Below are 15,604 nucleotides of genomic sequence, written 5' to 3' on the forward strand. Positions count from 1 at the left end.
ATAATTCTATGTGGAGTTATATCTTGAATGAAAAAGACAAAAGATAAATCATATGGTTTTAGGCACCTTTTAGCTTTGGCTCTCGCTATTGCCAATTAGGATATGTTTGGATTCGGAAAATATTTCGTTTCATCTCATCTCATTTTATTATTATAATTTTTTTAAATTTTCATACAAAATATAATAAACAAGTTAATTTTTTTAAATCTCAATTTAACTTTTTTAAATCTTAAAACAGTAATAATATTAAAACAATAATATTCTAATAATATTTTTTTAATCTTTTATCTAAAATTATTTCATCTCATCTCTGAATCTAAATCAGCCTAACTTAACCATTAAAGACATTCCAAAACTTTATCTTAATTGCATATTGACAAAGTAGTAGGAAGGCATTGCTGAAACTTTCATCAAACACATTCATTAAAGAGAGTCGGCAGTATTGACGAATCTTGCAAGCAAACGAAGGATCCTTCATTTTTCATCGATCTTGAATAAAACCACAATGCCGAAGGAGCTTATATCATGATCGGGCTTATAATGGCGACAAGGTCAACCACACCATGGTCGGGTCCCAGTTCAACTTTGCTTTCGGCTAAGTTGAAAAAAACTCCGTTGAAAGCAAATTATATTGCTGGAGTGAACACCCGTCCCTCTCGAGTCTGGAATTAATAGCTGGTTGGAAAGCAAGGTCATTACTGGTTTGTTTCTCGGTGAAAAGCTGTTTCCACGCGAAGTCTGTTGCTCCAGACAATCCTTGTCGCTTTGTTCTTCATGGTCCGGTCCGGAAGGCCATTTCTGTCCAGTACCAATGTAGGTAGAGATGTAGGCCCGGGCAAAAGAAAATGAGAATTTCACATGAGTTGACTGCCCATGTTTTATGAACAGAACAATATCCAACACGGAAGTGACCAGCAGTCTCCGATTTCCTTCTTCCTCAGTTTTTCCTGCAATCAGAGCTCCAATCATTTAGCAGACTCAGAAACCCAGTTTTTTTTTTTTTTTCCCCTAGCTGTAAGTCTGCTGCCATTATTTTCCCACTCGTTTTCTTTGCCCCCCTCCTTGGAGTAAGTTGACTTGACCTTCGTAAGGTCGTCTTTCCCATTTGATCCGAAGGGAAACTTCTTGGTTAAAGTAGCTGCAATTTTGGCAATCACCAAAACTAGGATTTAATTTAGTTCTCAGTGATGGATAGAAGGCGGGATGAAGAAGATAATAATGTAGCTGCAGTCTACGAAGCCTCGTTGAATGGCTGTGTAAGCACCTTGAACACGTTGATCCAAAGGGATGCAATGCTTCTTCATAAAATCTCGTTGACATCCTTCGCTGAAACCCCCTTACACATAGCAGCTTTGCTTGGCCATGTCGAATTTACTGGAGCTCTTCTCAGCAAGAAACCAAATCTTGCTAATGAAGTTGACTCACAGGGTCGAACCCCCCTTCACTTGGCTTCTGCAGAAGGGCACACCGAGATTGTAAAGGCATTATTGCGGCAAACAAATGCAGAAATTTGCCTAGTTTGTGATGAAGATGGAAGAATTCCTCTCCATTTAGCAGCAATGAGAGGACGAATGGAGGTGATAAAAGAGTTGCTTTTTGCCAAACCACAGTCGATCAGGGTGGAGCTCGATGGCTGTAATGTTTTGCACTTGTGTGTTCGATATAATCATTTGGATGCTCTGAAACTACTTGTGGAATCCTCCATTAATGATCAGGATGATTTCCTCACCTCCAAAGACAGTGACGGTAACTCAATCTTGCATTTAGCCACCATGTTCAAGCAAACGAAGGTACTGTCATGTAATTAACTATCTCTAAAATTACTCTATTCTGAGGAGAGAAAATATTATGAATTCTCTTTCTAATTAACGTTATAATATTATCGTGTTCTTAAAAATTATTTGAGATTTACTTATCATGACCACCACTTTTAAACCTCCTTTCTTTTCTTTTTATTTTCCGCTAATTTCGTTTATATACGTACACATTTCTTTTCGTATACAAACATCTATTTAGTGTAGAAAGTGTAGAAAATATTATCAAATATGATCTAGATTGGAAGAACAATATTCCTAGTATAAAGAAGACATGCATGGAACATGGACAAAGCTAGAAACAATTACAACTTTTTTTCTTGGGGTGCTGGCCCCCTCCCCTTGACTTCGTTACGAAAGAATCACGAAGTTTTTTAAACGGTTCTTATGTTAGAGTTTGCATAAAAATAAAATAAATTGAGATTAATTTTTAGAAAATATGCATGTTTTGTTATAAAAAGAAATTTAAAACGACCTCAATTATTTGTTTTGTATTACTCATAAAATTCTGTATAAGAATAAAATCAAGCATGTAGTTCTTGTAAATATCATGCAAAATAAAGGAGAATATAAGCCCACTAAAGGTTATTTGAATTGTTATATTTGTGCAGACCATAAAATACCTGCTTTCAATATCGGAAATAAAAAGAGAGGTCAATGCCACAAACAGAATGGGTTACACAGCGTTGGACGTCTTAGAGTTCTCTCCTAGAGACTTCAAATATCTTAGAATCCAAGACATTTTCAAAGAAGCTGGCGCAAGAAGATGCACGAATCTAATGATCAGTACTTCTTCCTCATTAGGACCAACAGTTCGCGCAGATGCTGAAGAACAAACAGCACAAAACACCATTAATGAAGCAGTACAAGCAGCTCAATCATCAAGGTTTAAGAAATGGTGGAGATACCTCCGGTCGTGGTCATGGGTTAAATACCTGAAACACCAAGGTAATTGGATAGAAGAGACACGAGGCACATTGATGGTAGTGGCGACTGTGATTGCAACCATGACTTTCCAAGCTGGGATCACCCCACCAGGTGGTGTTTGGCAAGAAAACACAACCACGGGTGGTTCTAATTGTTCAGAACCTGTGTGTGAAGCAGGCACTGCAGTTTTGTCTTATGCTTGGCCACTAGATTACATAAACTTCTTGTCTTTCAACACTACCTCTTTCTTTGCATCTCTATCTGTTGTGCTTCTGATAATAAGTGGATTTCCTCTTAGGAACAAGTTTGCTATATGGTTTTTGACATTAGCCATGACCACTGCCGTCACGTTCATGGCACTCACATATTTGTGGGCGGTGGGTTTGGCCACCCCAGATCATCTGCTACGTAAAGTTTATAGAATGGCTTACTCATCAGCAGGCACTTGGATTGGATTGCTCGTTATTGTTGGTGTGGTTAACACAATCCGCCTATTCTATTGGATAATGAAAAAACTACGCAAATCCACGCGCAGGTCAAATACAGTTGGTCCAATAGATCATGACATTGTCAATGTCTAAAAGGAAAATCTTGTGGCATACAATTTTTTTTTTTTTTTATGGAGTATGATCAATGATGTTATGTAATATATTGATTAATGTTTTAATTAAACACATCAAATCAAACATTCAATACTTCCAACTTTTGACTCTTTTACGCCCCTATTTGCATCGAGCCAAGCCTGGCTTGAATAAACCCTGCTGATTATAAATCCCCAAATATAGATTCCTGCTAATTCCCTGATAAATGGATTCCTTTCTGAAGAATGTGAGACACTCCATGAAAAAAAGTCATGCCGACTCTGCCACCACATACATACGCAATACGCATACAGATCTAGTGGAATGTACAGATCTAACCCACAGCTCTATATCAATTTCCAAGTAATGATACAAAGAACATTTACAGAGGAAGAGTCTCTTCCATTGATTCTATGAACAATGATGTGCAAGAAAAAATTGCATTCTTTATATTGTTCTACAGGGACACAGCGAAGAAATCTTTTCAACCCGTCAGCCGTCGGCCACTTTCAATTTTTCTAATGGCTTGTAAGCATTTGATAGAGACCGATCCACTACTTGATCCACATTACTCCTGCCCTCAAAGTTATGTTGATTGTTGCCATGCTAGCTAAACCATAATGCAAAAAAATCTGTTTATTTTTCTATGCTTTTGTATGTTCTGCAGGATTAATATAACCAGCCTAAATTCTGCAATTTAATTCTCATGTAGACAGGAACTCTTACCTTTATCCTGGAAATTAACGCATTGACTTCTTTTGAGTATGAATGTTCTTCCAGATGCAGAAACTAAGGCAAAGAGAGATTCTGGAACCACTTCCTCACCCTTCTGATTGATTACCCAGCATGACATTGCATATAAATTTAGTTGCCACCACAGGGCAACTGACATTCTAGGGATCTTGTTCTTCCTCATGCATGCCTTGAAGCACTATCGTGATCGTGCAACTGTGCAGATCTCAAATGGGGCTAATCCCGCAACTAGGGTTACAAAAACAAACGAGTAAAAGCATGAAACAGTGCAGTTCAAGATGTCAATGTAACTGCCACATTTTGCACACACACCTGAAGGCTATAACTGAAATTTGATGTGGGACGAAAATCCAATTGTCCCTGAATGAATGAAATCATGATTGAGGAAGTTTCATCACATAAATAATACTTACATAACCAAAATTCTCAATAAATACATAATGTGATACTGTACCAGCCTGTGATCGCTTTGTTGAGAACCAAAAAAACCATCATGGCTGGGTGCTATTGAATTCAATTGTCCCTAAAAGCATATAATTCCCCAATATGGAAAAAAAAACAACAGCTTTGTTTGGATTAAAAAAAAAGAATATCATGGTCTTAACTTAGGCATGACTTACCAGGCCCTGCATGCTAACACAGTATCCATCATGAGGTGGCTCCATCAAATTCAACTGCACCTGTAATCAGTACCATTTACAAGTATCATAATTTATGTCACTATTTTTTTATACAAAAATTTCAAAAAGTTCTTTCAAATAAAATTGGCCCAATGCAAAAATATGTACCAGCCCTTGAACATTTTGTCGAGCACTGTAGTATCCACTAAGGTTCATTCCATCTGAGCTTAAGTTATCCTACAAGCAAGAAAGCCCGAGATATATCATATATGCGAAACTTCTACTTGCCCAAGAAACCAAAAAAATGTACAAATTTTCTCACTACTTTTCAACCACAAATATGTATTTATTATCATTCTTTACATGATCCTGGGCGTTCTCAATTTAGAGTGGGTTGCATTTGATGAAATTGTTATAGCATTTTTAATATGATCCCATGCATTCTGCTAAGGATTGTAATTGGATCACAACAAGAATGAAGATTAGACAAACCATTTGTTGCAAGCTGTCTTGCACCTCAATTAGTACAGCCTCTGGCTCTGATGGTACCTAAAAAAAAATAGGCATTCGTTTATTCTTTTTCATAAAAAATAAAATGTAGTGACGGAGATATAAAAGGAACATAAATACATGAAACATTAACTTCAGAAATAACCTTTCTCTTCTTGTATGTATTCTTCTTCTTATTTGTTTTAGCCCTCAGACTTCCTCGATTATCCTCTTCTTCACGACGTCCATGAGCTTTGCTACTAGATTCTGCAACATTTTTTTTTATAAGTAATAAAAATTTTATTCATACGAATGGAATAAGCATAGCCCGTGTACACAGGGAGTATACAAGAGAAACCACCTAATTACATTCTAGCTAAGGAAAGAAAGTCATGGACATTGTTTCCATCAAGTACAATGGCTGAAAACCATAACATTAAAGTGCGCATAAAAAAATTCTGAAACTCCTCCATTGTACGTTCCCTATCCTCAAAACATCTCTCATTCCTCTCGGACCATATGCACCACATGATACACAACGGGATCATCTTCCACACTGCCGCCACTTGAGGACAGCCTTGAAGCTCCCTCCAACATGCCAATAAATCCACCACCCGCAAAGGCATTACCCAAACAATATCCATTCTTCGAAAAATCTCATTCCATAACCCCCTCGTGACCTCACAATGCAAAAGTAAGTGATCTACAGATTCTCCCTGTTTTTTGCACAAATAGCACCAATCCATCACTATGATTCCCCTCTTCCTCAGATTGTCCGTAGTCAAGATCTTCCCAAGGGCTGCAGTCCAAACGAAGAAAGCTACCTTAGTAGGCACCCATGATCTCCAAATCCTCTTCCATGGAAATGAAATATGGCCTTGGGTTGACAAAATCTTGTAGTAGGTCCAGACTGTACATTTTTTACTACCATTATCCCTCCATTGCAACCTATCCTCTTGAGCCGTAATATTTCCCACAGAATAGAGCAGCCTGAGGAAATCAGATACAGCCTGCAGTTCCCAATCATGAATATTTCTATTAAAAAGGATATTCCACTGATAAGATCCATGGGAAAATACCCTCATATCTGCAACAGAGGCCTCTCTATTAGCTGCAATACTATAGAGTGTTGGAAATGTCCTGTATACACTCTCCACACCAAACATCATGCCAAAACCTGATTCTGGAACCATCTCCCACCACAAATCGTATGTGACTTTCAAACCTTGCCAACCCTTCCTAATAAATTTCCATAAGCCCACACCATGCATCCCTCTTACTTCCTTAGAGCACCATCCTCCCCACCCACTCCCATGTCTAGAATCAATGATCTCCTTCCATAGTGTGTTCCCCTCTAAGTGGTACCTCCATAACCATTTGCCCAATAACGCTTTATTGAACGTTCGCAAATTGCATACCCCCAAACCTCCATTTGGAATAGGAGAACAAACCTTGTTCCAGTTCACTAAATGGAATTTGGTTTCCTCCCCCATTCCCCCCCACAAAAAGACCGGAATAATCTCTCAATTCTAGTCGCCACCCCTGTAGGCAGAGAGGAAAGAGTGAAAGAAAAAAGGTGGGGAGATTAGTTAATGAACTCTTAATTAAAGTAAGTCGACCCCCTTTCGATAGATACATCCGTTTCCACCCAGCAAGCTTCCTCTCCACTTTCTCCACCACCCCATCCCAAATGGCTCGAGCTTTAAAATTGGCCCCCAGTGGAAGACCCAAATATTTCATAGGCAAGGACGACACCTTGCAAGCCAACAACTGCGCCAAGCTGTTAATATTATGCACCGCACCCACAGCAACCATCTCGGATTTACTACGGTTAACTTTAAGCCCCGACACTGCTTCAAAGCATAGCAAAAGAGCTCGCAGAGATTGAATTTGGCCAGTATCCGCATCACAAAATAAGAGAGTATCATCTGCAAATAAGAGATGAGAGAGTGAAGTAGGACCATTTATGCCATTACCTACCGAAAAACAGGATAAAAAACCTCCACCAACAGCAGCCTTCACCAACCGCTTCAATGCCTCCATAACAATGACGAACAAAAGGGGAGACAAGGGATCCCCCTGCCTCAAACCACGTGAGCTGTTAAAGAATCCAGCAGGAGTACCATTGACTAATACTGAAAAGTGGATGGTAGATATACAACATCAGATCCAAGAAATCCATCTGTCACCAAAACCACACCTACCAAGTAAGTAAAGAAGTAAATCTCAATTCACGTGGTCATAAGCCTTTTCCATGTCAAGCTTGCATAGAATACCTGGGATGCCTTCCTGCAACCTATGATCCAAGCACTCATTGGCAATAAGCACCGAATCCATAATCTATCTCCCCCTAATGAAGGCATTTTGAGGCTTAGAAATAATATGTTCCATCACTGAGCTAAGCCTATTTGCCAGGACCTTGGATATAATTTTGTAAACTCCATTCACCAGGCTTATGGGGCGAAAATCTTCAACTACCTTAGCCCCATATTTCTTTGGAATAAGAGCAATGAACGTCACACTTAGGCTTTTCTCAAATTTATGGAAAGAGTGAAATTTTGCAAAAACCTGCATAATATCAGTTTTTACTACATCCCAACAAAGCTGGAAGAAACCCATCGAGAAACCATATGGGCCCGGTGCCTTGTCCTTCGCCATGCTACTAATAACCTTATACACCTCATCTTCCTCAAATGCCCTTTCCAACCCATTAACACTTTGTGAATCAATAGACTCGAATGACAAGCCATCAAGTTTTGGCCTCCAACATACCGGTTCTGAAAGGAGGTTCTCAAAATGTTGCACATTATGATTTTCCAAATCATCAGAAGATGAAAGCACTTGAGTACCCGAGAGGAGTGACTCAATGGTGTTACTGCATCAATGTGAATTCGCCACTTTATGAAAAAATTTCGTACATTTATCACCTTCTTTTAGCCAAAGGGCCCTAGATTTTTGTCGCCACGAAATCTCTTCCATCAATAACACCTTTTCTAGCTCAGTTACAACCACTCTTTTTCTAGCAATGGCCTCCTCCGAGCGGTCTCCCATCAATTCCCTGTTCTCCAAATCTTGTAGTTCCTCCATAAGAGTATTCTTTTGATTATCAAATGCTACCAAACACTTCCAAATTCCACTTCTTTAGATCTTGCTTCAAAGCTTTGAGCTTACAAGCTAGAATGAAACTGTGATTGCCAGTAAATGTATAAGAATACCACTAAGAACGCACCTTCTCTACAAAACCCTCCACCTTTAACCACATATTTTCAAACTTGAATGGTCTGCGTCTACCAATAATACCTTCACAGTCCAAGATAATAGGAAAATGATCGGAGCACACACGAGGCAACCGTTTCTGAGAAAGTTCAGGAAAGTACGCCTCCCACGACGGGGAGACAAGGAACCTATCCAATCTCGACCATCCCCGACCATTAGACCATGTGAACTCACCCCCGAGAAGAGGGAGATCCATAAGATCTAAATCAAATACAAACTCTGAGAACTCCTCCATAGTTGCAGAGTGGCTATGAGTCCCCGAACGCTCGTTGGGAAAGCGAACAATATTAAACTCCCCCATGCACCACGGCACCTCCCATAAATAAATAAGACCAGCCAACTCCTCCCATAGTCGCCTCCTTTCATTATCCAAGTTTGGACCGTAAGTACCCACAAAAGCCCATTCCCATCCATCAATCGTATTTTTAAAGCGACTAGCAATTGAAAAATTTCCAACACATTCCTCAACAGACTCCACCACTCTTTTGTCCCACATTAGAAGAACCCCCCCGTACGCACCCAACGATGCCAAGTAAGACCACCCTACATATGAACACCCCCACAAGCTACGGATTATTCTTCTATCGACTACCCTCAACTTAGTTTCTTGAAAGCACACTACATCCACTTTCCATGACCTCAATAAAGATCTTATACGAAGACGTTTATTGCAGGCATTCAGCCCCCTTACGTTCCACGATAATAGCTTAGGCTTCATAGTTACAAAGAGTGCCCCTCCCTTTCGGTCTATCCCTTCCACCCCCCTTTCTTTGGCTGCATAGTTGATAGTGCAAGAAAGCCTTTTAAGTTCCTAGTCTCGCTTCGTGGTTGCCTTTGAACGACTATTTTCAATAGCAATAAGAAGGGCTCTAAATTGATCCTCAAAGCCTGCACAAGAAATACCAAGCACAGAATACGTCTCCTCCACCTGCTTAAACACCCAATCTGATGCAGATACATCCAGATTAGGGGAAATTGTGCATAAAGGAGCTGGTTCCTCCATCCCCCTCAACAGAAGGCCCATTGTCTAGACTGGTCACTACCAAAACCGAGTCTTGATCCCACGACTGAGGCTGAAAGTGAGTTTTCATGTCCATCGACACCCCTTCAAAAAGTAAGACAGCCACCTGCGGAGGCGATGATGCTGCTACTACCGTTGAGGGCTCACCTAATTCCATCAGCATGTTCTGTGACTCCATCGGCAAGTTCTGTTGGGAAGAAACCAGAGAACCTGCTTCACCCGACGCCTCCAGAGGAAGTATAATGGGCCACGACGGTGGAAAAGGTGCCACGATTGCCTTAGGAAGCCCATGAGCCTCAGTCGACCAATTCTGTGCATGGCCCAGTACGGCAAAGCCACTCAAGGTGGTGCAATCAGCTTCGGCATCTCCACCAGCAATAAAAGATTGGGCTTTGGTTAAAACAGCTTCGGCTACAGTCACCAGCGGTTGAATAGGGAGGGCAACAACCGTCGAAGGCCCAGCCGCCTCAGTTGACCGGGTCTGTGCATGACTCAGCCCCTCCATGTCGCTTGAAACAATGCAAGAGATCGCGCCACCAGTCGTGTCACCTGAGCCAATCCCGTCGCTTGAGCCACCCCTGTGAACACCCTCCGACAGGGGTGCCACTACCTTCGCCGAAAACGCTACGGGTGGAAGGCCCCCGCCACCCTCGACGCAAGCCACAACTGCGGGTGGAAGGGAAGCCCCATGCCTCCTCCACACAGGCCTCGTGGGTCTGGATGCTTCCCTGGAGTGTCTGGGCCCGTATAATGGGCCCTTCCCCTTAGCAAGCCCAGCAGAGAGGCCAGCTTCAGGCCCACATGTAGCCTTCCCCTTCTGTTGGCCCTTGGGCTCCCTGCCCTTTACCTGCCCAATAACAAGCCCATCACTCGATCCAGGGATCAGATCCCACCCTTGATCCTCAACGCAACGTTTCAGCCATATAATATTACCTTGCAATTCCCCCAACTGCATTTGCATATCAAACAAAACCCGCATGATAGTTTCCTTTTGAAAACCAACAAATCTTCTGCCAACCTCCTCACATCCCTGAGTTCCTACCAAAACAATGCTACTGTCATCCCCACTAGCCACCCTCCTGTCCAACTGATGAGAAATATTCACAGACCTTGGTGTTTGGAGAACCTCCTTATACCACTGAGGAGGTTTCAAAAATGAAGCACCAGCCGTCGTTGGTGGTGCATGCCCACCGAAACTAGCAGCCTCCCTAAGGCCCTCAGCAAGTTTCCTCCATCCCCTCCCATCTTTGTCATCTGGGACAAAAATACAGTTACAACGCCCTCCCCCTCGGTGCTCTTCTAGTGCCATGAATGCACCTTGAACATTTGAGCCCCTCTGTACAGTGAAGCCCCTATCCCCTTCACGATAGCTAGCATAAAACCCCTTTCTCCTTGCATGCACTCCATCCTCCAGGACTCTGCAGAACCACCGTGCCGTGGCTAACTCCATTTTCATGCTTTTCACAAACTTCCACCCTCTCTCTGTGAGAATCAGCCATCTACCCTCCCTAGAAATCTCAAAAGATTTTAGTTCAATGGAAATGGTTTTCCCATAAACCATTTCTCCTTCCAACCAATCACAGCTCAAACTTTCAACCAATCATGAACACCATCCTAAACTAATGAAAAGAATACTGAGAAGAAATGAGTACGGAGAGAATTTTCTCTCTCTAGAAAAATCCACAGTGGAAAATCTGCAACATTAATAGCACAGTCATTCACATTCACACAATGTTTCAGATCTTCTCCTAGTGCCCGGAAAGCAACACTATAACTCTCTTCAGATAATGATCCCTCTTCACTGAATTCAATGACTTGTTTGCATAAATCATTCTAACGTGTCTGTATCCTTTCTGCTCCTTCATCCTTTGATTGCATGCTCTTAGCATCTTTTGTCCACCTCTTCAAACATAATGAGATGGGATACTTGAAAGACCACAGATTTGGAGAACAATCATTGCATGTCTACAGAGGAAACCTTGGTATTCAAACAAGCGGCAGAAACAAGTAACCTCTGACTTTATTTCATTCCATGTTACCATAAAATATTCACTCTTTTCACAATCTTGAACTCTAAATGTAGTATTTGTTCCATCTTCACTTTCTTTTTTGGGATGGCAGCCAACTATACCTAAAACCTCAACTTGAAACTTCTTGAATATTGCATGCGTGTAAACTGTTGATAATTGTTTTTCCCAAGTGAAGGAGACCTTAATGCAGGCTGTTTGTGCCATGTATCAAAATCTGCTCTAGCTTCCTCTTCATACCTGTTCTGTAGAATTGTCCAGTATTGCCTCACAAGCTCCTTCATTGTAATTTGCTTATGAATGTACTTGTCAAAAAAAGAGTTCATACTTTCGGAACACTGAGGTGTAGACATTCCAGCTAAAAAAACATCCCCCATATAAGTAGGCACCCACTTCTTTTGATCATCATACGAGGATCGTATCCATTCATCATCTTGAAGTTCAAATCTAGTAACCATTTTCCACCATCTCATGTCAAACTGTTCATCTGTCCATGACTTGAAAATGCACTTGTTAAATTTTGCCAGAAAGTTTTCATGCTGTTTTATCACATGAGCTAGACTTTCAGGGATTCTTTCCAAAACATGGCAAAGAGAAAAGCAATGGCGTGTATTTGGGAAGACTTCCTCGATGGCTGCCTTCAAGGATTTGTCTTGATCGGTGATCAGAACTTTTGGAGCTTGACCAGCCATTGCTCTAAGCCATGTCTTCATCAACAGAACAAACGTTGATTTAGTTCATCTGCAACCAAAGCACATCCAAGCAACATGGACTGAGAGTGATGATTCACCCCTACAAAAGGAGCAAATGGCAACTTTTCATTGCTTTTGATATATGAAGTATCAAAAGAAACAACATCTTTAAAACTGACATAATCATGCCTACTTTTGGCATCAACCCAAAAAAGATTTCTCAAACGCTGCTCTTCATTGAAATCCATCGCATAGAAGAAGTTAGGATTTTCCTTTTGGATACGCTTAAAGTACTCGAGCATTACTTGGGTATCTCCCTCATCCAAAGTCAACTGCCGTCCTTTATCAAACTGACAACTTGTGTCACTCTGAAGAAACCCCATATCTTGATACCCACCAGACTTTCTAGACATTTCAACTTACACTTTTCTTGTTCGTTCACTAACAGCATGCAAAATGTCAATATTATTCTTCTCAGCTAACTTTATATTTCTATGAATCCAAAAATGATATGCTAGAGCAGGTAAAAGCTCATGATTATGCTCCTTAAGAAATTCATGAATAATCCACTTCCCATCAGGCCTTCTCTTCACATGCATGCTGGCTTTACCGTCTGTTTTTTTCACACTTGGTCGCTGAGCACTCCCACTATCCGATTCCGGAGTGACTCCATGTCTGGAACATGCAAATTTGGCATCAATAAATTCTTTTGACTTCTTTGAGCAACGACTATTTTTAATTGAAGTGGTGAACCCCATAGATTTGGCATACTCTTGAAAGAATGAGTATTCCACCTCATGAGATTCAAATTCAATGTCATTACGTGGCTCAAAATCTGTATCTTCTTCAAAAGCTACAACATCCCTTTTAGAAGAACTAACAACCCCACCATCTCTATTATGCACTTCATCCACAAAGTCACACATGTTTTCACTTACTCTAACATGATGCACATTGTCTCGATGGTCCAACATAATTACAACTGCATTTTGAATCCTGCCCACTCTTATTGTTCTGCAGACGTGATTTATGATCTGTTTCCATGAAGAAAGTTCAATCTTTCACAAGATAATTTACAACCTGAAGATGAACAAGAATATATTACTTTTAGAAAACGAGAATTAGTCAAAGAAATTTAAAACACAATGCAGGTGAACAAATTTTCAAAACATCTTCAGACCTTCTCATCAAATTCTAAAGATCTCAAAGACCAAGTCCCATAAAAAGGTAACCATTTTGAGCGAGTACTACTCATATAGATATCAACATAAACTTAACTCAATCAAACCTTAAACCTAAGTAGTGCCTGCTGCCCATCAACAAAGGTAATTTTCAGAAGGAAAATGTTATCCATGAACTTATATTTAGGTTGACATAGATTTTTTCCTTATATCAAATAAAAGTAGAATGGAAAATATCCACACTTAAGCATGTAATTTACTTAGACAACTCAACTTAATAAGCAATTCCAATGGTATTAAGAATATAGGTTAAATAGCTTGTCTAGAAGCTATGAATAGCCAGATAGTCATTGTAACACCCCCTTCCCGTAGGCTAGGAGTGCCACGTATTTTTCATAAAAATAATCCGGTAATAGATCCCATAATTTCATAATTTAAAAAAAACTAAACTTTTATTATGCGGAAAAATGTCTAATAAAATTGTCTTCCAAAACATTAAATGAAATAAACTGAAATAAATTCATGTTATAAAAACATGTTTATTTTAGAAAGTCTGAACTAAAAAAATAAATGCTCCTTCTACTCCTGGCCTGCCTGCTCGTACTCATCATCTTCACCTGGGTGGTTTAAAAAAACATGAAAACAAACTAAAATGAGTCGATGACTCAGTAAGAAATCTATCACAACGTAAACGTAATAAACATAAGATTTTCATAACAACTTTCATGCTGAGCTTAAAATTCATGACTGTTCATACTGATGCTTATGCTATGTATGACTGTTTTAACTGACTGATCTGACTGATTTATCTGATTTAACTGATTTATCTGACTGTTCAACACACTTAACCCTGTGTGCAAGGTTGTGCACCAGCCCCACATCCCGCTGCAGCAAGGAGAACTGCTGATAGTATTCTAGCATACTATAGTGGACCACGACTGAGTCATGGCTTGCACACCACCCTGAACTGAACTGAACTGCATTGGTACCATGCATCTGAATGGCCATCTTATTAATTGATCTGATATTATCTTACACTTGAATTTAAGATGGCTTAAGTGTCTTATACACATGAGATGCATGACATACTACATACATAATCATAAATTTTGAATTTAAACATGATGCGGAATGACATGGTCGTATGCTATGCTAGATGACATGCTTGCATATGACATGAGCGGTTCATAAATAGTGGTTGTCAATGAACTGGCTTGGATAATACATACATATAAGCTAACTGTGATGATCATAATTTATGATCAAATTTACTTACCTCGCTGCGTGTCTTCTTGAATAATACTTCATAACTTGAGACCTATATTCAATAAATAACTATAACTAAATTGTTTGGAAAATAAATAAATGCTAATATCTTACTTAACTAATTTCGGAATTCTAAAATATAGTCAAACCAATATTTGTTTAACATTAAAATCAATAATTCATAGTATTTAAATTACTTAAAATACTAATTTATAATTTAGTAGAAATACTCGAGCTATTTTAAAATAATTCACAAAAAAAACTTAAATTCTTAAACTAAGTTTCATTTCTCAACATAATTATTAAATCTTATAAGAAACTTAACAAATTCCATTAAATTCTTAACATAGAAATTTTATTAAAATCTTACTAAATTGACAAAGGAAATTTAACTCAAATATTAGACTTAACATTATTCTTTAAAAACATATTTCTAATTCTTTAAACATTTTTATTAAAATGAAGCTTTAACTAACTATATTTATTTAACAAAAATAAACTCAACTAGTAATATTAAACTCAATAAAAATCACTAAAATAATTAATGAAATAAAATAAGATCAAGTCTAACTTAAAATATAAGTTCAATCAAACATTATTATAATCTGCAAAAAGTCAAAACTCTGGCCCATAAATATAATACTGTACTACATGAGCCCAAACAGGAAATAAGCCCATCCCAACCTCATACGGGCCTAAGGCCCAAGGCCCATCAAAAAGAAACCCACGGGTTCTTCAAGAACCCGAGTACACGGCAACCAAATAACACAGAGTAGAGAGAAAAGGTCTGCGATGGTCCGAAACTCACCAAGAGGGAGGGGCTGACTCGGCGACGGCCCTGGGTGGTTGGGAGTGGCCGGCGGCGCGACTGGGGGTTCCTATGGTGGTGCGGCACCGAGTGAGAGAAAGAGAGAGAGAGTTTAGAGAGAGGAACTACTAAACCGAAACCAAGAGAGA

At 39.6% G+C, this 15,604-nt stretch overlaps 2 protein-coding genes and 1 pseudogene across 3 annotated transcripts; 1 reads left to right on the forward strand and 2 right to left on the reverse strand.

Annotated features, from left to right (window-relative positions):
* Window positions 1–682: 682 nt before the first annotated feature.
* Window positions 683–3,406, forward strand: LOC121251412 (ankyrin repeat and SAM domain-containing protein 1A-like). Of its 2 annotated transcripts, XM_041150664.1 has the most exons (4): window positions 683–875; window positions 1,020–1,790; window positions 2,426–2,959; window positions 3,038–3,406. In XM_041150664.1, exons 2-4 carry the CDS (start codon window positions 1,188–1,190, stop codon window positions 3,320–3,322), a joined length of 1,422 nt encoding a protein of 473 aa, XP_041006598.1. In that variant the 5' UTR covers window positions 683–875; window positions 1,020–1,187; the 3' UTR covers window positions 3,323–3,406. The 2 variants fall into 2 exon arrangements, with proteins under 2 accessions (XP_041006598.1, XP_041006597.1); XM_041150663.1 differs by having other exon boundaries at window positions 2,426–3,406.
* Window positions 3,407–4,234: 828 nt separating this feature from the next.
* LOC121253062 lies at window positions 4,235–13,224 on the reverse strand (annotated as a pseudogene).
* Window positions 9,411–11,152, reverse strand: LOC121253063. The gene is made up of 2 exons (XM_041152959.1): window positions 9,796–11,152; window positions 9,411–9,765 (listed from the first exon to the last, which is right to left on the reverse strand). Exons 1-2 carry the CDS (start codon window positions 11,040–11,042, stop codon window positions 9,426–9,428), a joined length of 1,587 nt encoding a protein of 528 aa, XP_041008893.1. The 5' UTR covers window positions 11,043–11,152; the 3' UTR covers window positions 9,411–9,425.
* Window positions 13,225–15,604: the final 2,380 nt, after the last annotated feature.

The sequence above is a fragment of the Juglans microcarpa x Juglans regia genome, chromosome 2S (genome assembly GCF_004785595.1).
Source record: "Juglans microcarpa x Juglans regia isolate MS1-56 chromosome 2S, Jm3101_v1.0, whole genome shotgun sequence".
NCBI classification, from domain to species: Eukaryota; Viridiplantae; Streptophyta; class Magnoliopsida; order Fagales; family Juglandaceae; genus Juglans; species Juglans microcarpa x Juglans regia.